The 27,158-nt window shown below is 41.4% G+C and overlaps 2 protein-coding genes across 10 annotated transcripts in view; both read left to right on the forward strand.

Moving 5' to 3' along the window:
• The first annotated feature begins 5,945 nt into the window (after positions 1-5,945).
• Positions 5,946-16,720, forward strand: LOC110537452 (etoposide-induced protein 2.4 homolog). 6 transcript variants are annotated; one of them, XM_021623510.3, is made up of 11 exons: positions 5,946-6,104; positions 9,886-10,015; positions 10,721-10,866; positions 11,283-11,343; positions 11,485-11,551; positions 11,662-11,786; positions 13,688-13,807; positions 13,997-14,108; positions 14,216-14,327; positions 14,455-14,529; positions 14,658-16,720. In XM_021623510.3, the coding sequence occupies exons 2-11, from the start codon at positions 9,974-9,976 to the stop codon at positions 14,821-14,823; spliced, it is 1,026 nt and encodes a 341-aa protein (XP_021479185.2). In that variant the 5' UTR covers positions 5,946-6,104; positions 9,886-9,973; the 3' UTR covers positions 14,824-16,720. The 6 variants fall into 6 exon arrangements, 3 of the variants coding, with proteins under 3 accessions (XP_021479185.2, XP_021479188.2, XP_021479186.2); XM_021623513.3 differs by having other exon boundaries at positions 5,955-6,074; XM_021623511.3 differs by having other exon boundaries at positions 6,001-6,244.
• Positions 16,721-17,615: 895 nt separating this feature from the next.
• stt3a (Dolichyl-diphosphooligosaccharide--protein glycosyltransferase subunit STT3A) overlaps positions 17,616-27,158 on the forward strand; it is a 35,790-nt gene continuing 26,247 nt past the window's right edge. For 3 of the 4 annotated variants that reach the window (XM_090191340.1, XM_021622430.3, XM_021622429.3), the window contains exons 1-10: positions 17,616-17,652; positions 20,207-20,326; positions 20,470-20,530; positions 20,650-20,771; positions 21,054-21,199; positions 21,345-21,435; positions 21,528-21,634; positions 25,893-26,057; positions 26,314-26,494; positions 26,904-27,059. In XM_090191340.1, the coding sequence (XP_090047466.1) occupies positions 20,239-20,326; positions 20,470-20,530; positions 20,650-20,771; positions 21,054-21,199; positions 21,345-21,435; positions 21,528-21,634; positions 25,893-26,057; positions 26,314-26,494; positions 26,904-27,059 (1,117 nt within the window). In that variant the 5' untranslated portion in view covers positions 17,616-17,652; positions 20,207-20,238. 4 annotated transcript variants of the gene reach the window in all.

Genomic DNA, 27,158 nt, shown 5'->3' on the forward strand with positions numbered 1-27,158 from the left:
TTGAAAAACATGCAGTTTAAGATTCTCCAGTTACAAGCATGTCATTACTGTAGTTTGTATAATTTTCCTGATTTTGCTAACTCTACTTCAAAGCTATTTTGTCAGAAATAATTTCACTCACAGAAGAGGTGCAGGGAGACATTGAGTGTGAATTGTACAATGCACATCAGACCAACGCTCACAGTGACCAGTCTGTAGACTATTCTCCCTGGCCCTGTATTCTCAGCTCCTGGGATGGTTAGGAAACAGCAGAGGAAGGCACTGAATAACGCCTGTCTACTTCTTGACAATGACATTGAATGCACAACTAGCAAGGTAGTAACCTAATTTGTGTGGTCCCTAAAAACAAAACGCATCCTTATCATGACACATTATAACAGGTTATACATCCATTTGTCCATGAAAGAGTAATTTAGCCTGACAGGATGTTAGGATGTTGGTTTGAATCCAACATCCTAACATTTGTACTCTGCATTTAACAGAGTACAATGCAATTTGGATAAGCTCTCTTACCTGTTTTTTTCTGCCTCCTCTGAATCATTTGCTGCAGTCTTCATGTGTATATCCTTTGTATCCTCGGAAAGGTTTCCATGGTTCACATTGATTTCAGAATTTCCTGCTCTGACAATGTCTTCCATCTCTTGTGATGAAGTATGCGTGGTGACAGTGTGGTTCTCCACAATGGACAAGCTCTGTGATTGAGGAACTTATTTAAGCAAATTGAAAACAGGAAGCTGGTATATCAGGGACAACATTTAAATGTTTTTCTTATCATTATTCTTCCTCCTATATATTGCCCTACTTTTTAGGTCTCAACTTCTGTCAAAGTTTTCATGTGGTTTTGGCACAGAGGAAAAGATAGACAGTGACCTTGTTGATATCCTGGAAAAGTGGTTGCCTCTCCATTGATGTTATACTTTATTGGTACCATTGATTCCCAGCATGATAATTATAAGTGTCAAAAAACCTGTCATTCAAAGTAGTAGTAAACAGGAATAGAAAAATTATGTTGGGCTACTACAGTGTTACATTTTTTTAAATCCATGAGTGATGATTCATTGGAAGATGGTATTTACACAATTAAACCCTTTACACCAATAGTTGTCACAAGTGCTTTAGTAGGACCTAACCTGGCCAGGACCCCAAAATATCAAGCAGAAGCACAGTGGCAAGGAAAACTCCCTAGAAGGAAGAAACCTCGAGAGGACCCATAATCAAACATACAGTGCATTCTGAAAATATTCAGACCCCTTCCCTTTTTTCATATTTTGTTACATTACATTACAGCCTTATTCTAAAGTAGATTAAATAAAAAACATCCTCATCAATCTACACACACAGCTCACAAATTACTGCACCTGTACATAGCCCACCTATAATTTAGCCCAAACAACTACAGTGCCTTGCGAAAGTATTCGGCCCCCTTGAACTTTGCGACCTTTTGCCACATTTCAGGCTTCAAACATAAATATATAAAACTGTATTTTTTTGTGAAGAATCAACAACAAGTGGTGCACAATCATGAAGTGGAACGACATTCATTGGCTATTTCAAACTTTTTTAACAAATCAAAAACTGAAAAATTGGGCGTGCAAAATTATTCAGCCCCTTTACTTTCAGTGCAGCAAACTCTCTCCAGAAGTTCAGTGAGGATCTCTGAATGATCCAATGTTGACCTAAATGACTAATGATGATAAATACAATCCACCTGTGTGTAATCAAGTCTCCGTATAAATGCACCTGCACTGTGATAGTCTCATAGGTCCGTTAAAAGCGCAGAGAGCATCATGAAGAACAAGGAACACACCAGGCAGGTCCGAGATACTGTTGTGAAGAAGTTTAAAGCCGGATTTGGATACAAAAAGATTTCCCAAGCTTTAAACATCCCAAGGAGCACTGTGCAAGCGATAATATTGAAATATTGAAATGGAAGCTCATACAAGGAGAAGACTGATCAGAGATGCGGCCAAGAGGCCCATGATCACTCTGGATGAACTGCAGAGATCTACAGCTGAGGTGGGAGACTCTGTCCATAGGACAACAATCAGTTGTATATTGCACAAATCTGGCCTTTATGGAAGAGTGGCAAGAAGAAAGCCATTTCTTAAAGATATCCATAAAAAGTGTTGTTTAAAGTTTGCCACAAGCCACCTGGGAGACACACCAAACATGTGGAAGAAGGTGCTCTGGTCAGATGAAACCAAAATTGAACTTTTTGGCAACAATGCAAAACGTTATGTTTGGCGTAAAAGCAACACAGCTCATCACCTTGAACACACCATCCCCACTGTCAAACCTGGTGGTGGCAGCATCATGGAATGGTTCAAAAATGGAATGGAATGGTTCAAAAATAAACATATCCAGATGTTAGAATGGCTGAGTCAAAGTCCAGACCTGAATCCAATCGAGAATCTGTGGAAAGAACTGAAAACTGCTGTTCACAAATGCTCTCCATCCAACCTCACTGAGCTCGAGCTGTTTTGCAAGGAGGAATGGGAAAAATGTCAGTCTCTCGATGTGCAAAACTGATAGAGACATACCCCAAGCGACTTACAGCTGTAATCGCAGCAAAAGGTGGCGCTACAAAGTATTAACTTAAGGGGGCTGAATAATTTTGCACACCCAATTTTTCAGTTTTTGATTTGTTAAAAAACTTTGAAATATCCAATAAATGTCGTTCCACTTCATGATTGTGTCCCACTTGTTGTTGATTCTTCACAAAAAAATACAGTTTTGTATCTTTATGTTTGAAGCCTGAAATGTGGCAAAAGGTCGCAAAGTTCAAGGGGGCCGAATACTTTCGCAAGGCACTGTACCTCTTTCCCTACTGTATTTATTTTATTTATTTATTTTATTTTGCTCCTTTGCACCCCATTATTTTTATTTCTACTTTGCACATTCTTCCACTGCAAATCTACCATTCCAGTGTTTTACTTGCTATATTGTATTTACTTTGCCACCATGGCCTTTTTTTTGCCTTTACCTCCCTTATCTCACCTCATTTGTTCACATCGTATATAGACTTGTTTCTACTGTTTTATTGACTGTATGTTTGTTTTACTCCATGTGTAACTCTGTGTCGTTGTATGTGTCAAACTGCTTTGCTTTATCTTGGCCAGGTCGCAATTGTAAATGAGAACTTGTTCTCAACTTGCCTACCTGGTTAAATAAAGGTGAAATAAAATAAATAAAAATAAACACACAATACCCCATAATGACAAAGCAAAAACAGGTTGAGATATTTTGGAAAATGTAATAAAAAAAATCTGAAATACCTTATTTAAATAAGTATTCAGACCCTTTGCTATTAGACTCGAAATTGAGCTCAGGTGCATTGATTATCTTTGAGCTGTTTCTACAACTTCATTGGAGTCCACCTGTGGTAAATTAAATTCATTGGACATGGTTTGGAAAGGCACACACCTGTCTATATGAGGTCCCACAGTGGCATCCATCATTTTTAAATGGAAGAAGTTTGGGACCACCAAGACTCTTCCTAGAGCTAGCCGCCCGGACAAACTGAGCAATCGGGGGAGAAGGGCTTGGTCATGAATGTGAAGAAATAGCACATTCCACCTCCCACAATCCCATGGCGTAAGTGGAAACATGAATATTTGATGATGTGGATGATAAAAATGCATGCAACTTTTGTTAAGCACTTAAGCACTACCACTTTGCACATTTTAAGGCCAGGTTCAGCGGTAACCCATGTTAACCGATAAACACATAGCTTATCATTGCTTTTGTTTAGGCAGTCTGGGATGTAACTGAGTTGGAGCTGTCAAATCGGTGATCATCTGCTTTTATGGTCATTGTCACTGAAACCACACCCATCCAAATATCCCACCCCATTAGAAGTTCCAAACGAGAAAGTGTAGGCTATATATACACTGAACAAAAATAAATGTAAAGTGTTGGTCCCATGTTTCATGAGCTGAAATAAGATCCCAGAAATTTTTCAAACTCACAAAGCTTATTTTTCTCAAATTTGGGGGAACAAATCTGTTTACATCCCTGTTAGTGAGCATTTCTCCTTTGCCAAGATAATCCATCCACCTGACAGGTGTGGCATTTCAAGAAGCTGATTAAACAGCATGGTCATTACACAGGTGCACCTTGTGCTGGGGACAATATAAGGCCACTCAAAAATCATCGGTCTACTAGCTGCCACCGATCCCTTTTTCTTTTCTGTTGGTTTTGTCTTGATTGTTTTCACCTGTTGCTTTTTTTGGTTCATCAATGGTCTATTTCAACTTCCAGTGCCCGTCTGCTTTTGTGCGGGCTTATTCCTACTGTCAGTGGTGAAGTTGTTTTCTCCTACGTAATTTGTTGTATGTTATTTCCTGGTTTTTGGAGACATACCTGATTTATGGTCATTGCCTGATTGTTGGCTAGACCAAGCGAAATAAACACATCCATTGGAAGTATTGCTCTCTGCGCCTGACTCTACACCCACCACTCCTAGAATTCTGTGACATCTATGGTATATTGGCAATCACACAATTTAATGTCCACCTACTTTGCGTGATGGAAACAGGCTTCCCCCAAAAAAACTGAACTACCAAAAAAACTACAAAAAAATGTATAAATTAAATAAATCAAACAACGTTTCTGTAAAAAAAACAACAACAACAACAAAAAAAAAAACGATCTGATCCCTACACAGGTTCAAGGAGAACCTGGGAGGGCGGGTCTTCCGGCTCCAGTACCCCTTGCAAGTCTTCAGGTGTAAAATCTTTGACTCCCAAAAACGTTTATGCCGCAGCCAGAATAATGTCCAGTTTTTTTCCCACTTCTTTTAGACTTGTGCTGAACAGTTTATAACTGTGGCAATGAACACAACAAAATCCACCTTTTTAACACAGGTTTGCTGTATGGCAGCAAACATTTACTACAGGCTGTGGTGTATCCACTACCATCTCTTCAAGAGCATCTCTTGTTTTCTCAATTATTTTAATCGCCTCCGCATAGGAGATTCGATTGACCGCTTTAACATTTGCCACCTCAATTTCCTTCACCCTTACCGTTCTTCAGCATACTGTTCTTCAGTATACCGTTCTTCAGTATACTCTGTTCGTCTGCAAACACTTGAAACATGGCCAAATCCTTTACAATTCTTACACTGCAGTGGTTTGGGGACGAAAGCTCTTACGGCGTATCTTACATAACCAAGCTTCACATGTGTAGGTATTTGCTCTTCAGAAATACAATGAATCAAAATAAGGCCACTCCGGGTCACTCTGACAGACCACTTTTCCAAGTGCATACTTCACCATTTTCGACACCTCAAACGGGTTTCCCAAATATGCATCCTTACTCAACAAACACATCCCAACAAGAAGGAATTCATTATCATTTACACATGTATCCTTCAATAAAAGGTTTGACAATTTCCTTTTTGTTCCAGTTTTTTATACTACTGTTGTCCATTCAGAACATTCGTCTTCACCAAATTTACTCGACGCGCTGCTTAATTCAAACTCAAAAATTCAAAAGCATCCACTTCCGCAATCTTTCAGGGACCTGCGATGTCCACTTCCCACCCATCCCTCAAAACTTGATAAATTTGTGGCATTTTGTTGTGTGACAAAACAACACATTTTAGAATGGCATTTTATTGTCCCCAGCACAAGATAATGTAATGATCATGCTGTTTAATCATTTTCTTAATATGCCACATCTGTTAAGTGAATTGATTATCTTGGCAAAGGAGAAATGCTCACTAACAGGGATGTAAACAACCTTGTTTACAACATTTTGGAGAAATATGCTTTTTGTGCAGATGGAAAATGTCTGTGACCATTCATTTCAACTCATGAAACATGGGACCAACACTTGTGTTTCTATTTTTTTTAGTATATGTTGGTCTACTACAGTGTTTAATGGTATGAAATCCATGAGTGATGATTCACTGGAAAAATCTTTACAAAACCCTTTACACAAATAGTTGTCACGGGTGCTTCCGTAGGGCCGTCCCAGACACCACACTACATCTCCCACAATCCGTTAGGTTGGAGTTTGCGCATTACACAAGTTACGGGGCAGGGTTTGGTTTGTTGTTGCAGAAAAAAGAGGTGAAGAGATTATTTAAACTGTCGTATGAGGTAGGCCATGTTGACTAAATAATCGATTATCTGGCTTGTTTTTGATTCAATTAGCTAAATCATCTAAAGTCGTTGTTAGCTAGCGAGACAGTTGCCGGTCATGTTAGCTTGCACCTTTTGCATTTGGACGATTTGCCTAGGTAGCTATAATTGTTTGTTTTGACACCTAATGTAGCTAGCTAATGTTACTACTGAACGTCTGTGTACTAACGTTTTTGCAAGTAGCTAGGTATGTGATTAACAACAGTTGGTTGTATAATGTTCTTGCAGCTAGCTAACGTTTCAGTGTTGTCTGCCCCTAGACACAGGGACCCTTGGGGTTCCTAGAATTGAGGCAAAACAACGTTTCAATCATAACTGGCTAACAACAGATGGCTAGTTAGCTAGATAACGGTGTCTCTAACATCACTTGATACTGTAACTGGCTATTCAACATAAGAATGTCATGCACATACATTTCTACTGACTCTACACACACACACTCACATACATGTTCGGGCCACCCTGTTTATCTTAAATCCTGTTGCATAGTCAACTTACCCCTGTACATATCTACCTCCATCACTCCAGTATCCCTGCACGTTGTAACTATGGTATTGGAACTGACCCTGTATATTGTATGCTTGCTTAATTCTTATTTGTTTTTTTCTAGTATTACATTGTTGGGTTTTGAGTTTGCAAGAAAGGCATTCCACTGTAGTTGTGTATGTTACATTAACCTGAAACCTTTAACAGCCAACGTGAACAAGGGATTTGCAGCCACTAAGTCCCTCGATCTAGGCCTGCACATGAGGTATCCACATGCTCAAATGTGGCATGGATTTTGGGCTTGCATATAGATGTTGTTAGCTGCAAAGTGAGAGTGATAGATCTATACTTGTTCAGAAATATGCTATAACCATTTTAGAAAATTGTTTGAATAATAGTATAGGCCATATACAATGGCATGCTCTTTCTAACATTAATGTTATGAGCAAAGCAAACCTGATGCTCTCTAAATCAGGGATCTCCAACCCTGTTCTTGGAGAGCTACTGTCCAGTAGTTTTTCACTCCAACGCTATTTTATATAGCGTGCCTGATTCTAATAATTAGCTGGTTGATAAACTGACTCAGGTTAGTTACAACTGGGATTGGATTGGAGGGTAGCTCTCCAGGAACAGGGTTGGATAACTAGCAGATTGTAACAGGCTAACGTGATGCTCCATTTAACAGCCAGTAGCAGCAGTGTAAAAATAAATAAGGGGTGGTGTCAATGTAAATAGTCCCGGTGGCCATTTGATGAATTGTTCAGCAGTCTTATGGCTTGGGGGTAGAAGCTGTTAAGGAGCCTTTTGTTCCTAGACTTGGCGCTCCGGTACCGCTTGCTGTGTGGTAGCAGAGAGAACTGTCTATGACTTGGGTGACTGGAGTCTTTGACCATTTTTTGGGCTTGCCTCTGACACCGCATAGTATATAGGTCCTGGACGGCAAGAAGCTTGGCCCCAGTGATGGGCCGTACACGCTACCCTCTGTAGGTCCTGACGATCAGATACCGAGCAGTTGCTATGCCAGGCGGTGATGCCAACCAGCTGCTCTCAGTGGTGCAGCTGTATATGTTTTTGAGGATCTGGGGACCCATGCCAAATCTTTTCAGTCTCCTGAGGGGGAAAAGGTGCTGTCGTGCCCTCTTCGCGACTGTCTTGGTGTGTTTGGACTAGTGGTTGACCGATTCATCGGAATGGCCGCCGATTTGCAGATTTAAAAATATATATATTATTATTTAAATGGGCAAGTCAGTTACGAGCACATTCTTATTTTCAATGACGGCCTAGGAACGGTGGGTTTAACTGCCTTGTTCATGGGCAGAAGGACAGATTTTCACCTTGTCAGCTCGGGGGAACCAATCTTGCAACCTTACAGTTAACTAGTCCAACGCAATAACGACCTGCCTCTCTCGTTGCACTCCACAAGGAGACTGCTTGTTACGCGAATGCAGTAAGGTAAGTTGCTAGCTAGCATTAAACTTATCCTGTAAAAAATATTCAATCATAATCACTAGTTAACTACACATGGTTGATGGTATTACTAGATATTATCAAGCGTGTCCTGCGTTGCATAATCTGACTGAGCATACAAGTATCTAAGTATTTGACTGAGCGGTGGTAGGCAGAAGCAGGCGTGTAAACATTCATTCAAACAGCACTTTCGTGCTTTTTGCCAGCAGGTCTTCGTTGTGCGTCAAGCATTGTGCTGTTTATGACTTCAAGCCTATCAACTCCCGAGATGAGGCTGGTGTAACCGAAGTGAAATGGCTAGCTAGTTAGCACGCGCTAATAGCGTTTCAAATGTTACTCGCTCTGAGCCTTCTAGTAGTTGTTCCCCTTGCTCTGCTTGGGTAATGCTGCTTCGATGGTGGCTGTTGTGTTGCTGGTTCGAGCCCAGGGAGGAGCGAGGAGAGGGACGGAAGCTATACTGTTACACTGGCAATACTAAAGTGCCTATAAGAACATCAAATAGTCAAAGGTTAATGAAATACAAATGGTATAGAGGGAAATAGGCCTATAATTCCGATAATAACTACAACCTAAAACTTCTTACCTGGGAATATTGAAGACTCATGTTAAAAGGAACCACCAGCTTTCATATGTTCTCATGTTCTGAGCAAGGAACTGAAACATTAGCTTTCTTACATAGCACATATTGCACTTTTACTTTCTTCTCCAACCCTTTGTTTTTGCATTATTTAAACCAAATCGAACATCTTTCATTATTTACTTGAGGCTAAATTGATTTTATTGATGCATTATATGAAGTTAAAATAAATGTTCATTCAGTATTGTTGTAATTGTCGTTATTACAAATAAATACAAATGTAATCGTCCGATTAATCGGTATCGTCTTTTTTGGTCCTCCAATAATCGGTATCGGCGTTGAAAAATCATAATCGGTCGACCTCTAGTAAGTACATTATTTAACTTCAGAGGTGAATGTATCAAACCAGTTGCCATGATAAGTTTCTTGTTGTGTACTCTCAAACAATAGCATGGTATTTGTTCATTGAAAATAAGAATGTTTTCTTAACTGACTTGCCTAGTTAAATAAAGGTATAAACAAATAAAAACAGTTGGCACATCGGCGCCCACAAATACCGATTTCCGATTGTTCAGCCCTAATTAAGTCGGCCATTCCGATTAATCGGTCGACCTCTAGTACTTAAATTCAGTAATCTTGCTCTGATTTGTCATCCTGAGGGTCCCAGAGATAAAATGTAGCATAGTTTTGTTTGATAGAATAGATTTCTATATTGAAATGTAGGAACTGGTTTCTTCAGTTTGAACCCCTGCTGTGTCTGGACAAAATAAATGAAAAAATAGGTCAAATCATGACTGCGGTGATCTTCAAGTAGGAAAGTAGGAGCTCTAGAAAGAAGCCTGAGTTTCTTAGTTGAATAACCGTTCAAAACTATTTTCCCCAGTCGAAGGTCATTTTTTTTTCCTGAGTTCCCAGTTGTCTTCCAGGAACATACATCTTTGTATGTTCCTAGGTTGTCTTGAATGCACTGAAGTCGGAAGTCCGAGATTTCCGAGTTCCCAGTTGTCCAGAACGCAGCATAAGGGTTGGAGAGCCCTGCTCTAAATATTTAACTGTGTGATGTCACTGGTTGCTTAGTGTGCTCCTCCTTGCCATGAATAAAAACTTCCCTAAATAGAGGCTGAATAACATGCTCTTTAACATGAGACTTGGAGCAAAGTGAACCTGCTGCTCTCCGTAACTGTTCTCCTGTGTGGTGTGATGTCACAGGTTGCTAGGTGTGCCCTCCCTGCGATGAGAGTTGACCAGATCCCCAGCACCCCCTCCTGCAGTTGATGGATCTGCAGCTGGTCTGGAGATGACAGACAGTGTCAGGGCCTTCCTCCGTAATGTTGCGACGGTCAGACAGCAACCCATCACACCCCGTCTGTCCACACACAAGTGATAGGCCTACACATGGGATTAAAGGAGGGTACAGCTATCATGAGTCTGAATCATGAGCTGGTGAACCAACTAGCAAGCTCTGTTTAGATCCATTGGGAATTATGTTCTAGTTAAATTGATGCCATCCACTCGGCCCATTAGACATTTCGTCTAATAAGTTAGTATGTTTTTACACTAGACAAATTAAACATTATAATAAAGTTTAAGCTTTTTCTTTCGTGTTTTTTCTTATTTGCTTTAGAGCAAACATTGCTTTCGGGCAAAACCATAGTAGCCTACATTTAATGGCTTAACCAAATGTTTACCCTTGTGTTGTTTACCTTGACCCTCATTACCTTATTTCCAGATGAAGATCTCCTCCACAAAAGCAGTACAAAGATTAGCCTTGTTTTTTTGGTATAGTTCAAGTGTTTTTATTTCAACTGTGCTACTAGGTAAGCAAGTGAATTTAAGCACAAGTTACCTGACTTCAATGATATTAAGATACATTTTGTATTTGCAACACTGCTTTGGATTTAAAAGGAACTTTTCCACCCATGGCCATACACATACCAAGTCTAACATACAGTGTAGTGTTCAACATTAGAAGAATGTGCTGTGTTGATTTTCTTCATAAGGCATTTACCCCAGTCTCACTTAGAATTTTCTGTGTGTCCTACAGGGGATTAAGGACTCCATTTTGGGGATCGGAACTATCTCCAAGTTGGATGCCCGCATCCAGCAGAAAAGGGAGGAGCAGCGAAAGAGGAGAGCCAGCGGGGCCCTGGCTCAGAGACGGGCCCAGAGTGAGGAACGCAAACAGGAGAGGTAGACACTGGCAATTACGACTTTAATAACCTATTCACACTGCCGAGCCAAGCTGGACTGGTTTCAAAACCCCCAGTTTTTGGAACCGTGCTGGAAGGGGTGGTGTTGAAGAAAAAAATCAGAGACAGCACATTTCTGTTTTGGTTGGCACGATATTGTGGGTATAAAAAAGGGTATATGTGTTTTCTCTCTCAGCCCGAGGAGCTATTTGATACATATCATTAAAGGGTATTTTTAACATTCCTCCCTATCTAACCTGATATGCTCTTTCTAGTTATGACGGGTTCATATTAAAAAACTTTAACATGGATCGTTGTGTGCTGTCCAGTGTGAACAGTAGGCTTAGGCCTATACCTTTTGTGTGCTTATTAATGACAATGGTGAGTGATAATGTGTAGTCATACTCTCTCTTTCAGTGAACCCAAATTAGCCAGTAGGATTTTTCAGTGCTGTGCATGGAATGGGGGAGTGTTTTGGGTAAGAAACATACTTTTCTATATTTTAAAACTGTTTGAAAAATGCATATCATGCAAATACTGATTTTTCTATGAGAGGGGCAGAGAAGTAATACTACAACGACATTGTTCATGTTAGTAATCCCTCCAAATATTTTTGCAGCTCAGTCTGTTCCTCTTCTATCGGGTGTTTATTCCACTGCTGCAGACTCTGACAGCAAGAATTATCGGTATGCCTGCCTGGAACTATGGGGTGGGTTCACTCCATTATCACATGCTTCATAGTGATTTGTTAATAACAGTGGTAAAACCTGTCACTCAAAGAGACATTTCTTGACAGGTGACCCCTCACTCCATGGTAACGTGTGGTCCTGGCTGGAGTTCATATTGACTTCCGTGTTCAGTGCTCTCTGGGTGCTCCCTCTGTTTGTGCTCAGCAAGATAGTCAACGCCATTTGGTTCCAGGTGAGGCCTTTGTTAGTACACAGGTGATGACGTAGATGTTTTGTGATTGTCGTTGTAACAAGGGTGGGATATAGCTGGTCAAGGACAACTGTTGCTCAGTTGGCACCGGAGAGCACTAGTCGTACAGTGGCTTGCGAAAGTATTCACCACTTTGGCATTTTTCCTATTTTGTTGCCTTACAACCTGTAATTAAAATGGATTTCTTTGGGGTTTGTATCATTTGATGTACACAACATGCCTACAAATTTAAAGATGCAAAATATTTGTTGTGAAACAAACAAGAAATAAGACAAAAAAGAACTTGAACTTGAGCGTGCATAACAATTACCCCAATAGACTTGCAGCTGTATGTCTCAAAAGCTTGGCACATCTAGCCACTGGGATTTTTGCCAATTCTTCAAGGCAAAACTGCTCCAGCTCGTTCAAGTTGACATTTAAATGTTTCCCCTTAAATTGTTGCTTTAGCAGTATGCTTAGGGTCATTGTCCTGCTGGAAGGTGAACCTCCGTCCGTCTCAAATCTCTGGAGGACTGAAACAGGTTTCGCTCAAGAATTTCCCTGTATTTAGCGCCATCCATCATTCCTTCAACTCTGACCAGTTTCCCAGTCCCTGCCAATGGAAAAACATCCCCACAGCATGATGCTGCCACCACCATACTTCAGTGTAGGGATGGTGTTCTCGGGGTGATGAGAGGTGTTGGGTTTGCGCCAGACATAGCGTTTTCCTTGATGGCCAAAAAGCTCAATTTTAGTCTCATCTGACCAGAGTACCTTCTTCCATATGTTTGGGGAGTCTCTCCATATGTTTGGGGAGTCTCCCACTTTTGGCGAACACCAAAAGGTTCGCCAAAAAGCAACAACTTTTTTTCTGGCCACTCTTCCGTAAAGCCCAGCTGTGTGAAGTATACGGTTTAAAGTGGTCCTATGGACAGATACTCCCATCTCCGCTGTGGAGCTTTGCAGCTCCTTCAGGGTTATCTTTGGTCTCATTGTTGCCTCTGATTAATGCCCTCCTTGCCTGGTCCGTGAGTTTTGGCGGGTGGCCCTCTCTTGGCAGGTGTGTTGCGGTGCCATATTTTTTCTATTTTTAATAATGGATTTAATGGTGCTCCGTGGGATGTTCAAAGTTTCTGATATTTTTTAATAACCCAACGCTTATCTGTACTTCTCCACAACTTTGTCCCTGACCTGTTTGGAGAGCTCCTTGATCTTCATGGTGCCGCTTGCTTAGTGGTGCCCCTTGCTTAGTGGTGTTGCAGACTCTGGGGCCTTTCAGAACAGGTGTGTATATATACTGAGATCAAGTGACAGACAATGTGACACATAGATTGCACATAATTGATTATGTGACTTCTAAAGGTAATTGGTTGCACTAGATCTTATTTAGGGGCTTCATAGCAAAGGGGGTGAATACATATGCATGCACCAATTTTCCGTTTTTTATTTTCTATAATTTTTTTAAACAATTTATTTTTTTCACTTCACCAATTTGGACTATTTTGTGTATGTCCATTACATGAAATCCAAATAAAAATCAATTTAAATTATAGGTTGTAATGCAACAAAATAGGAAAAACGGCAAGGGGGATGAATACTTTTGCAAGGCACTGTATATACATATTTTTTATCATAAACCAATTACGGTCTCTATTGACGATGTTTATAGCTTTCCAGCAATGTTCAGGCGATGGAGTAGTGGCTTTAATACAGTTGAATGAATGCTTGGCTATGCTTTCCTTTTTGTCTCACAGCAGTAACGGATTTCCAATGTGTTATTGCTATGCTATCTATATTCCCTTCCAGTGTTTTTACACTGTTATTGCCCGAGGATCTTTTGAGATGATAACATATGTCACACAGTGAAACAGGAGGTTAACATGCCCTCTGGTTGTCTGCTGTAGGACATAGCTGACCTGGCGTTTGAGGTGTCTGGTCGGAAAGCCCAGCCCTTCCCCAGCGTCAGTAAGATTATCGCTGACATGCTCTTCAACCTCCTCCTCCAGGCCCTCTTCCTCATTCAGGTAGTACAGCAATTGACGTTCCCATGTGTCTTCAAGTTCACAAAGAAGGGTTCACTAAGGTTATATTAAAATTAAAACATACAGGAGTCTTTGGGATCAACGCTGAGAGCTCTAATTCATTACATCCATTGGTTGAAGTTAATAGTCAATATATTAGCTCATCATCTTGTCTTTGTTGTGGTCCACTAGGGTATGGTTGTGAGTCTCTTCCCCATCGATGCCATTGGACAGATGGTCAGCCTTCTTCACATGTCTTTGCTCTACTCCCTCTACTGCTTTGAGTATCGCTGGTTCAACCATGGTGTGCCTCCTTTCTACTCAGATGTTTTTCTTCTCAAAGTATTTTGCTCATTTTAGGTAATAGGAACTGAGCAGAATCTCAACCCATTTGTAACCGTTTCATCCAAGGCATTGAGATGCACCAACGGCTGTCCAACATTGAGAGGAACTGGCCCTACTACTTTGGCTTTGGTCTCCCCATGGCTCTATTGACTGCCCTCCCCTCTTCATATATTATAAGGTAACGCCACTTGTAGCCCCTCTTTCAATCCAAACACGAGACTCTTCCAATATGCAGACTTTCAGTTCTACTGATATACCAAATCATTTTGAATGATCCACTCAAATTATATATTTTTCTGCTTTAGTGGCTGTCTGTTCTCCATCCTGTTCCCTCTGTTCATCATCAGCGCTAACGAGGCCAAGACCCCAACAAAGTTATAGTGAGTATGGTGCACTGCAAGCCCTAACAATGTCCAGTGATCAAACAGATTCACTTGTGTAAAAAGAACCAGTGAAATCCTCTTCCCTGCTCACTCACTCTCTTTCCTCCCGTGTCTTTTCCACACAGTCACTTCCAGCTGCGCCTCTTCTCTCTGGTTGTGCTGATTAGCAACAAGCTGTTCCACAAAACGGTCCACCTACAGTCGTCCTTGACTTTGTCCACCTCCACCGAGAAGCTGCCCCCCTCTCCCCACGTCTCACCTGGCCGCCAGAGACCCCTACCCTCCCAGTGATGGCCACCAGGGGGCGACAAAGGAGCAGCTCAGCAACTGCTTAGTAAACAAATGGAGGAGCAGTTGATTCTTTCTGTGGACAGGAAGAGGAATGATGTTTCTTTGGTTAAAGGGGGGGTTTTATGTGATTTTAATGATTCTACCACAGCCCTTCATATTATTTTGGAGCACCTGCAAGGTGTGTTTTTAATGTGAATGACGAATGAGATTTGACTGCCCTGTCCCTCACACTCAAACACACAAGTTATTATATATTTTTCTCATTTATTTTGTTTAATAGTTTTTTTTATGTATGATGTGCCATTTGAGAGCTTTAAATACAGCACAAGCTGTCATATACATTGTTTGTTTTTTTTCCTGCTCTTTTCAATTCCAACTCCAATGTTTGCTATCCTATTGTTTGTTTAATATGTTTATAACCCAGTGACTGATCCCAGACTGATTTGTATAAAACACTGGATGTGGAAGAGAAAAGGAAAAAGGTTACATTTTTGCCAGGACTGATGTTATCAATGATTGACTTGGATTGAAATACGTGCCGTGCCTGTGTTCATTTTGGGTGATGGTACTGTTTTGGTGCAGGAGCTCCACAATACATCTGAGATAATATTTTACAAGAGAAACAGGAGCTCAAGCAGTAGAAAATGTGTGTGACCCAAAGACGCCTGTTCGGCTTTTCAATTGAAGGGGGTGACGTGTGCGATGTTCAAAAGTAAAGCACAAGTGTAATTTTTTCTGTGTTGCAAGTGACATTCCTTTCACCCTGATAGGATGCTGACTTGTTCATGAATAGCTGTTTCGCTATAAAGCCAGAGTGACACTGCTACTCCTCTGCCCCAGGGATAAGCTTGTGCGGTGAAAACAAAGGGACACTTTATTCCTATAAGGGCTTTATTTAGAGGAATCTTAATTTTTACGCTTTCAGCATGGGAGATGGGCCTGTATCCATGTAGGCTGCAAAATACCAATTAGTGGAAAAAAGATCAGAATTGGGTTGCCTGTGTAAACACAGCCAAAGTGTCGCAGATCTAGGATCTGTCCATACAATCTTATATTCATTATGATCTAAAAGTCCAAATGGATGCTAGATCAGCACTCCTGATCTGCAACGCTTTGTGGATACAGGCCCTGATCTAAACCTCACACTACCAAGGAAGAGTATCCTTACCTAAAAAATCCAAATATGAAATCACTGGTTGTTGTGTGGTGATAAGTGAAGTTAGCTGTTTTAAGGAAGCGGTTTTCTATAGGGGTGTATTAAGCTGCGTTTACACAGGCAGCCCAATTCTGATATTTTTTTCACTAATTGGTATTTTTACCATCTCTGAAAAAGAGTTGATGTGATTGGTCGAAAGCCCAATTAGTGGAAAAAAGATCAGAATTGGGCTGCCTGTGTAAACTCAGCATTAGACAGACAGGTGAAGCTGTCTGTCTGCTGCTGGGTCAGATCAGATGAAACTGCCAAACTTCTTTACTACTCTGTTTGATTTACTTCTGCTTCAAATCAATTGCACACCAAGGACTATAGTGTAGGAAATAGGAAGATGTCACTGAGCTGAACTTCTGACAGATTTTCTCTTGAAGTAACAGACAGGGGAGAAACCCTCTGTGTTTATGTTCCCCCATGAGCAGTGGCAAATACAAACAGCCTGTAGGGGCTTCTTGTTTTACATGATGTCACTTGGCTCTAATGTTCAACCAAACCTCACCAAGGGGATTATCATCATCTAGCTTTCACCTAGTCATTAATCTCATGGGTTGCGGGGGAAGGGGAAGTGTTTTTGAAACAAACGGTATGTAGTAATTGTAAGAAGTGCATAGTGTTTATGTATGCAGATTGATATTTGTGAGGTTGGAGTAAAAGTATTGCCTAAATAAAATTGGTCAGTATACACTACATCTACTTGGAAGTAATCTTGATTGACCCCAATTTATTTTGTCTCAAATGTTATTCTATGGTTAGCTGCTTTGTTGCTCAATGTTTCCCACCCAGGGCCAGCTCCAGTCATAATTAAAAAAAAGTGGTTGCTTAGGGGACCCAACCAAAACCAAGAGAAAAATTATAAATAAAAAGTTCTATTTACATTTTTTAGGAACTCCGTTGTGGTATCAACATACTATTGAGAGTAAAATTAAATTAAATTGGTAGTTTGTCTAGCCAGCCATCTACACTTGTAGTAATCATGGCCGAATACCGACCGGGCACACAGGGCACATGCCAAGAGGCCCTGACCTCCAGGGGTTCCCTATTGATTTTGTTAGTCATTCTCACTCAAATTTCATATTAACATGTCATAAGTCATTACAAAATGTGTAGAATTGCAGGAAATTTACTTTAACTTTCCCACCTGGATATTTAATTAAAAAATCTCAACATTTGTTTGTAAAAGAATTCACAAAAAATATTCTGGTGTTTTATACATGTCCCAATGTGGGTGATAATTTAGAGAGAACAGCTTCTCTGTTCATACTTCCAGACTATTTTTATCAAGCTCTTTTTTAAAAATGTCTTAATAAAAATATGTATTACAAATTACAATAACAAAAAAACAGGCCATCACTACACGTATTTCTCTAAAGAAACATAAAATAAACAGAAACAATAAATAAAAATCACTACACATGAATTGCAAGTTCTTATTTTATTCTCAGCAGTAAGGACACGTCACTGGAACGAACAGCGACTGCGCGGCCTGTTTGAATGATAGCTGATGAACGAATCAGGAATGAGAGTTTACTGAGGGCCGGTGCAAGGCCAATAAACACGTTGCATAGTGTGGTTGGGCGGGAACACAAGGTTGTGAGTATATGTGTTACAGCAACGGAGTGGTAAGTGCCGCTCAAAATAGCTGCTACCTCAACGAAAAATATAATTGAACTGCTCTATGGCTCTGTTTGTATGACTATTCTGAAATTAATCACGAGGTGTAACTTTGAGAATAAATGAAAGCAGATTTTCTGTTCATTCATACAGCTAAAGTTAGCAAGTTAGCATGTAAAAAGAAGGCTCAGCCCTCCTTCAGTTTAATGGAATCTGCACTGTCTATTTACAGGAACGGAAAACCCATCAGATAACTGCGTATTGCGTTTAGCTAGGTCAATACATACATGCATATTTGCTAACACATTAAGCTACATTAACTAGCTAGTTAACTTTACCTATTTACCAAAGCCTGGCTGCCAGATTTGTCACTTTTATGTTGCTATTTCTTGGTCATTTCTACATACAACACGAATGTCTTAATAATTTGGTTGAAGAAGGCAGAGAAAGAACCAATGATGTGTTGGAAAGAACTGTATGAATAGCAAGGAATGTTTGCAGTCTAGACGGAGTTGCATCCATTTCCTGGTTTCATTCTTCGCCACATCAAACTGGAAGTGCGCATGTCCTTATCGGGGGCGATTCATTACGCCGGTTCTGCTGCAAAACGTGTCATAAACGGGGATGGACCTACCTGAATTTTCCAATATAAACTTTAATTTTAGTTGCAATGCTTGGACTAATGCTTACACACCTAGTTGGAACAGACTGAATCACGTCTTTTATACCCAGTCAGTGATTTCATCAGGCAAATAATGTTGGTGTAAGACAAGTTGTTAATAATAGATTGCGGTTTTGTGTTTAACATTACTCAAGTGAATTTTCCAATATAATTGGGGTTTAGTTTGTAGACTGAAGGTCCATGTTTTTAAACCCTGAATTACTATGAAAATAATTTATGGAATAGATTTGCCTCATGGCCAATCTACTGACCAAGCTAGTAAAAACTGACTTGTTGGGAGTGTACTTTTTGTGCTGCTTTGATTCATGCACAAGCAATGCAAGTGGGGAAGTTTGGAATGGAGTAGAGGTTGACCGACTGATTTTTCAACGCCGATACCGATTATTGGAGGACCAAAAAAAGACAATACCGATTAATCGGCCGATTTTAAATAAGAAAATATATATTTTACTTATTTGTAATAATGACAATTACAACAATACTGAATGAACACGTATTTTATCTTAATATAATACATAAATAAAATAAACATTTTTTTAGCCTCAAATAAATAATGAAACATGTTCAATTTGGTTTAAATAATGCAAAAACAAAGTGTTGGAGAAGAAAGTAAAAGTGCAATATGTGCCATGTAAAAAAAAAAGCTAACGTTTAAGTTCCTTGCTCAGAACATATGAAAGCTGGTGGTTCCTTTTAACATGAGACTTCAATATTCCAAGTTAAGAGGTTTTAGGTTGTAGTTTATAGTCTTTATAGGACTATTTCTCTCTATACCATTTGTATTCCATATACCTTTTTAATTATATGATGTTCTTATAGGCACTTTAGTATTGCCAGTGTAACCGTATAGCTTCCGTCCCTCTCCTCGCTCGAACCAGGACAACCAACAGCCACCCTCGAAGCAGCGTTACCCATCGCTCCAGAAAAGCAGCGGCCCTTGCAGAGCAAGGGGAACAACCACTCCAAGTCTCAGAGCGAGTGACGTTTGAAACGCTAGTTAGCGCTACCCCGCTAACTAGCTAGCCATTTCACATCGGTTACACAGCCTAATCTAGGGAGTTGATAGGCTTAAAGTCATAAACAGCGCAATGCTTGAAGCATTGCGAAGAGCTGCTGGCAAAATGCACGAAAGTGCTGTTTGAATTAATGCTTACGAGCCTGCTGCTGCCTACCATCGCTCAGTCAGACTGCTCTATTAAATCATAGACTTAATTATAACATAACACACAGAAATACGAGCCTTTCGTCATTAATATGGTAAAATCCGGAAACTATAATTTCGAAAACAAAGCGTTTATTATTATCGCATATGCCCTCACTCTGCGTGCAATGAACACAAGAGACGTGACAATTTCACCTGGTTAATATTGCCTGCTAACCTGGATTTCTTTTAGCTAAATATGCAGGTTTAAAAATATATACGTCTGTGTATTGATTTTAAGAAAGGCATTGATGTTTATGGTTAGGTACACGTTGGAGCAACGACAGTCCTTTTTCCGCGAATGCGCACCGCATCGATTATATGCAACACAGGACACGCTAGATAAACTAGTAATATCATCAACCATGTATAGTTAACTAGTGATTTATGATTGATTGTTTGCTTTTTATAAGATCCCCGAGCTGACAAGGTAAAAATCTGTCATTCTGCCCCTGAACAAGGCAGTTAACCCCACCGTTCCTAGGCCGTCATTGAAAATAAGAATGTGTTCTTAACTAAAAAAAACTGCCAAAATCGGTGTCCAAAAATACCGATTTCCAATTGTTATAAAAACTTGAAATCGGCCCTAATTAATCGGTCATTCCGATTAATCGGTCGACCTCTAGAATGGAGCTTGCTGCCTTGCACCTTCACTGCTAATGTAGATTCTTTCCAATAGGGATAAGCCAAGTTATCACTCCCCGTGTGAAGATGACGAAGTTAGGCTTCCTGCGGCTGTCCTATGAAAAACAGGACACGTTGCTGAAGCTGCTCATCCTGTCTATGGCTGCAATCCTCTGTAAGAACACATACACTTTACATCCCTTTCTGTTACTCTACACTTATATTCCATACTATTATTATTAGGGCCATTGTCGCGGACTCTGATGATGCAACGTGTAGAGATGGTTTAGACTTGTTCTTTCTCCCCCTTCTTGTTAGCCTTTTCCACCAGGCTTTTCTCTGTGTTAAGGTTCGAGAGTGTCATCCATGAGTTTGATCCGTAAGTCCACTGCCTTGGTTTCTTAATACTCAGATTCATGGTAGTTTACAATTTTTCTCAATGTTGTTTAAAACCAGAAATGGAGCATGACCTTGAATGCTTTTCTGCTTCATCCTCAGATACTTTAACTACAGAACAACCCGCTTCTTGGTAGAAGAGGGGTTCTACAACTTTCATAACTGGTTTGATGACCGGGCATGGTACCCTCTGGGGAGAATCATCGGTGGCACTATTTACCCAGGTAGGAATGGGATGACCTGTTCAACACAATACTTTGTACAGTACTTTACATTATAGGGTGATTATCTAGACATTAAAATGTTCAGCTAAAAAAAAGTCCTGTTAAGGTGGCTTTGGGTAATAAAGTCCTTGTGTCACCATTTTTTCCCTCTGTTATATAGATCCTTTCTGTGATTTTGTTTTGGCCTATCCCACAATTTTTTTGGCAACAGCAAGCTGACACGGCTAGTAGCTGAAATACTTGCCCTTCGTTTACTCTTTCTGTTCTGCCCTGTTCCCCCAGGCCTGATGATCACCTCTGCTGCTCTGTACCACGTCCTGAACTTCTTCCACATCACCATTGACATCCGTAACGTCTGTGTCTTTCTGGCTCCCCTCTTCTCCTCCTTCACTGCAATCGTCACCTACCACTTCACCAAGGAGCTCAAGGTAGGTTGCAGCACACCTGGGTCCTGTTCAGGGGGTAGACAACATAAAGAAATGGAGGAAAGCAGGGAGGTAGCCTGAAAATGCTCAAGAGTTCTGAAATGCACTTGTTTCCATGGCTTTCATATCTACAGTCTATTTATTGTAGGATGCAGGTGCTGGGCTCTTGGCTGCTGCCATGATAGCAGTGGTACCTGGCTACATTTCCCGTTCTGTCGCAGGCTCCTATGACAATGAAGGTACAGAAATGGCCTCATCCCCTTAACATGCCAGTTTAAAGGACTTAGCCCATGTTGTGGTCTTTAATATAATTGATTGTTTTTCTGTCCAGGTATTGCCATCTTTTGCATGCTGCTGACGTACTACATGTGGATCAAGGCAGTCAATACAGGCTCCATATACTGGTCCGCCATGTGTGCCCTGGCCTACTTCTACATGGTGAGACAAACGCCTCTAAAATAAAGAAATGATGAGGAACTTTAAGAATCGAGAGAACTTACAAACTGAAAGGTATAGTAACTTAGTCTGTGTTAAAGGTTGTGACACTCCGCTCATGGTGCTCATCTGAAGGAGGCTTTTTTTCACTGCGTTCAGATGAAGAAAAAATATAAAGCGGTGTGCATCGTTATAATAGGATGGCGCCGGAGAAGATGGCAGATGTTTTACGTGCCCCCAACCGATTGTTTTTTTTGTTTGTTTATTTGCATTGTTTAACTTTTTCTTATTTTGTACATCATGTTGCCGCTACAGTCTCTTATGACAAATAACTTCTGGACATCAGGACTGCGATTACTCACCACGGACTAGCAGAATCCTTTTTTTCCTTTAATGAGTCTGACGAGCCCGACGCAAACAATATACTGCTTTCTCGGGATCAGGCCCAGATCCCCGTGATTTGCATGAAGAGGAGGTGGAAAAAAAAGGGTGGGCTGCCTTCTGAGAATTCATAGGCGATTGAATAAACCCCCACCTCCTTCCATTCTGCTAGCAAACATGCAATCTTTGGACATTAAAATAGATGACCTACGTGGAAGATTAAACTACCAACAGGACATTCAAAACTGTAATATCTTATGCTTCACGGAGTCATGGCTGAACAATGACACTATCAACATACAGCTGGCTGGTTATACGCTGCACCGGCAGGATAGAACAGCAGCTTCTGTTAAGACAAGGGGCGGTGGACTATGTACTTTTGTAAATAACAGCTGGTGCACGATATCTAAGGAAGTCTCGAGTTATTGCTCGCCTGAGGTAGAGTATCTCATGATAAACTGTAGACTACACTACCTACCTAGAGAGTTTCTGTATTTTTCGTAGCTGTTTACATACCACCCCAGTCAGAGGCTGGCACTAAGACAGCATTGAATGAGCTGTATTCCACCATAAGCAAACAGGAAAACGCTCACCCAGAGGTGGCACTCCTAGTAGCCGGGGACTTTAATGCAGGGAAACTTAGATCTGTTTTACCAAATTTCTATCAGCATGTTAAATGTGCAACCAGGTTCTTCCGATGGCATTGAGGAGTACACCACATCAGTCATTGGTGTCATCAATAAGTGCATCGATGACATCAATAAGTCCATCGACGACGTCGTCCCCACAGTGACCGTACGTACAGAAGCCATGGATTACAGGCAACATCCGCACTGAGCTAAAGGCTAGAGCTGCCGCTTTCAAGGAGCGGGACTCTAACCCGGAAGCTTATAAGAAATCCCGCTATTCCCCCTGACAAACCATCGAACAGGCAAAGCGTCAGTACAGGACTAAGATCGACTCGTACTACACCGGCTCTGACACTCGTCAGATGTGGCAGGGCTTGCAAACCATTAGACTACAAAGGGAAGCACAGCCGAGAGCTGCCCAGTGACCCGAGCCTACCAGATGAGCTAAACTACTTCTATGCTCGCTTTGAGGCAAATAACACTGAAACATGCATGAGAGCCCCAGCTGTTCTGGAAGACTGTGTGATCACGCTCGCCACAGCCAATGTAAGACCTTTTACCTCTCTGGGATTTGTGGGACGCTAGCATCCCACCTCGCCAACAGCCAGTGAAATTACAGGGCGCCAAATTCAAACAGAAATCTCATAATTAAAATTCCTCAAACATACAAGTATTATACACCATTTTAAAGATCAACTTCTTGTTAATCCAACCACAGTGTCCGATTTACAGTGAAAGCACACCATGCGATTATGTTAGGACAGCACCTAGCCACAGAGAACCATACAGACATTTTGTGAGGACTCTCAAAAGTCAGAAATAGCGATTAAATTAATCACTTACCTTTGATGAACTTCATCTGGTGGCACTCCCAGGACTCCATGTTACACAAATGTTTGTTTTGTTCAATAAAATCCCTCTGTCCAAATACCTCCGTTTTGTTTGCGTTTAGTTCAGTAATCAAAAGGTACAAAACGTGCTCCCAACATCCAGATGAAAAGTAAAAAAGTTCCATTAAAGTTCGTCAACATGTCAAACGATGTTTATAATCAATCGTTTGGATCTTTTTATCATAAATATTCAATAATATTTCAACCGAACAATACCGTTGTCATTAGAAAGGAAAGAGAACGAACGGCGCGGTTCACGGCCACGCACGATAAACAACTCATGACTTTCAGCTGAGCCACTTACTGAGTGGTCTTATTCTCTCCCCTTTCACAATAGAAGCCTGAAACAACTTCTAAAGACTTGACATCTACTGGAAGCCTTGGGAAGTGCAATCTGACCCCACAGGCACTGGATAGGCATTCACTTAAAAAATGACAAACCTCAAAATTCCCACTTCCTGGTTGGATTTTTCTCAGGATTCGCCTGCCATATGAGTTCTGTTATACTCAGACATTATTTTAACAGTTTTGGAAACTTTAGTGTTTTCTATCCAAATCTACCAATTATATGCATATCCTAGCTTCTGGGCCTGAGTAGCAGGCAATTTACTCTGGGCACGCTTTTCAACCAAACTTCCCAATGCTGCCCCCTATCCCAATGAAGTTAAACAGGTCAGCATTCACAAGGCTGCAGTGCCAGATGGATTATCAGGACGTGTACTGCGAGCATGCGCTAACCAACTGGCAAGTGTCTATACTGACATTTTCAACCACTCCCTGTCCGAGTCTGTAATACCAACCTGTATTAAGCAGACCACCATAGTGCCTGTGCCCAAGAACTCGAAGGTAACCTGCCTAAACAACGTCCAACCCGTAGCACTCACATCTGTAGCCATGAAGTGCTTCGAAAGGCTGGTCATGGCTCACATTAACACCATAATCCCAGAAACCCTAGACCCACTCCAATTTGTATACCGCCCCAACAGATCCACAAGTGATGCAATCTCAATTGCACTCCACACTGTCCTTTCCCACCTGGACAAAAGGAACACCTATGTGAGAATGCTGTTCATTGACTACAGCTCAGCATTCAACACCATAGTGCCCTCAACTCATCAATAAGCTAAGGACCCTGGGACTAAACACCTCCCTCTGCAACTAGATCCTGGACTTCCAGACGCGCCCCCAGGTGGTAAGGGTAGATAACAACATCTGCCACGCTGATCCTCAACACAGGGGCCCGTCAGGGGTGTGTGCTCAGTCCCCTCCTGTACTCCCTGTTCACTCATGACTGCACGACTCCAACACCATTAAGTTTGCCGATGACACAACGGTGATAGGTCTGATCAATGACAATACAGCCTATAGGGAGGAGGACAGAGACCTGACCGTGTGGTGTGAGGACAACAACCTCTCCTTCAATGTGATCAAGACCAAGGATATGATTGTGGACTACAGGAAAAGAGGACCGAGCACTCCCCTATTCTCATCGATCGGGCTGCAGTGGAGCAGGTTGAGAGCTTCAAGTTCCTTGGCATCCACATCACCAACAAACTAACATGGTCCAAGCACACCAAGACCATCATGAAGAGGGCACGACAAAACCTATTCCCCCTCAGGAGACTGACATTTTTTGCCATGGATCCTCAAAATGTTCTACAGCTGCACCATCAAGAGCATCCTGACTGGTTGCATCACTGCCTGGTATGGCAACTGCTCGGCCTCCGACCTCAAGGCACTACAGAGGGTAGGGCGAACGGCCCAGTACATCACTGGGGCCAAGCTTCCTGCCATCCAGGACCTCTATACCAGGTGGTGTCAGAGGAAGGCTGTAAAAATTGTCAGACTCCAGCCACCGTAGCCATGGACTGTTCTTTCTGCTACGGCAGGCTACGGCAAGGTACCAGAGCGCCAAGTCTAGGTCCAAGAGGCTTCTAAACAGCTTCTACCCCCAAGCCATAAGACTCCTGAACACCTAATAAAATGGCTACCCAGACTATTTGCATTGCCCCCCCCCCCCTCTTTTACACCGCTGCTACTCTCTGTTGTTATCATCTATGCGTAGTCACTTTATTAATAACTTTACCTACATGTACATATTACCTCAACTAACCGGTGCCCCCGCACATTGGCTCTGTACTGGTACCCCCCCCCCCCCCCTCTTGAATTACTTGTTACTTTTATTTCTTATTCTTAACCATATTTTATTTTAACTGCATTGTTGGTTAGGGCCTCGTAAGTAAGCATTTCATTGTAATACAACGCCTGTTGTATTCGGCGCAAGTGACTAATAAAATTGTATTTAATATGAGGCAAAAACGTTAAACAAACTGAACACACCCCTTATGTCTTTGTCTATAGGTGTCCTCCTGGGGTGGCTATGTGTTCCTGATCAACCTCATCCCCCTCCACGTGCTGGTCCTCATGCTCACCGGCCGCTTCTCCCACCGTATCTACGTGGCCTACTGCACCGTCTACTGCCTGGGAACCATCCTCTCCATGCAGATCTCTTTTGTCGGCTTCCAAGTAAAAAAAAGAAAAACGTATTCTCTCCCTTCATTCGCATAGACACAGCAGCTGCCTTGTCAGTTGTTAAACTGCATGTCCGTTGCATGTTATCTTGTGAAGACAACATGGGTCCATATGATGGCCCAATATGATTATTTACAATGATTAAGCCATCATATATTGTACGATCAGTCATTTTTGCTGGTGGAGAGATTTTGGGAAACACACACACAGTTCATTCAACTCCTTGTCTCCCTCTCATCTCCATTTGAAGCCAGTGCAGTCGTCTGAGCACATGGCAGCATTCGGGGTGTTTGGCCTATGTCAGATTCATGCCTTTGTGGACTACCTGCGCAGCAAGCTAAACGCCCAGCAGTTTGAGGTCCTCTTCAAGAGCGTCATCTCCCTGGTGGGCTTCGTACTGCTCTCTGTGGGCACTGTGCTCATGCTAACCGGTAAGAGGCTCGCCAAGGATCCACTCAGTAAAATATGCTCATTCAAGTCCAGTTAAAATATTTGAAAGAACCAATACTGCTGTATTTGAATTCAGGTCTGCCACTCAGACAGGCCTGGGCAATGCCTCTACTCTACTCAGTAATGTAGGCTTCTATTTATAGGCCTGTATGGTCGTTCAAAGGTTGTTTGTTGTTGAACCTGTAATTGCATTTCTCTATCAACACAATTCCTCTATAAATTTGAGATTCTCCACATTTAAAATGCCTTTTTTAGGAACATACTGATATGGTCAAGATTAAGAAAATGCAAAACAGTATACCCATTAAGTATCAGAACTACAGTAAGTGATTTGGTAGTGCCTTTTTATTTGACATGACTTGACTGTGTTGTGATTGTTGTATTTCTCAGGGAAGATCTCCCCCTGGACGGGTCGTTTCTACTCACTGCTGGACCCATCTTACGCCAAGAACAACATCCCCATCATCGCCTCTGTGTCTGAGCACCAGCCCACCACCTGGTCCTCCTACTACTTTGACCTGCAGCTGCTCGTCTTCATGTTCCCAGGTACATAGATTATTCTCAATCAGTCTTGAATGTCAGAATCTTGCTGGTGAAATTATTTTTAGATGAATGGATCGATCAGAATACCTTTGGGACAAAGGT

The sequence above is a fragment of the Oncorhynchus mykiss genome, chromosome 12 (genome assembly GCF_057628025.1).
Source record: "Oncorhynchus mykiss isolate SJ-2025 chromosome 12, ASM5762802v1, whole genome shotgun sequence".
Classification (NCBI taxonomy): Eukaryota; Metazoa; Chordata; class Actinopteri; order Salmoniformes; family Salmonidae; genus Oncorhynchus; species Oncorhynchus mykiss.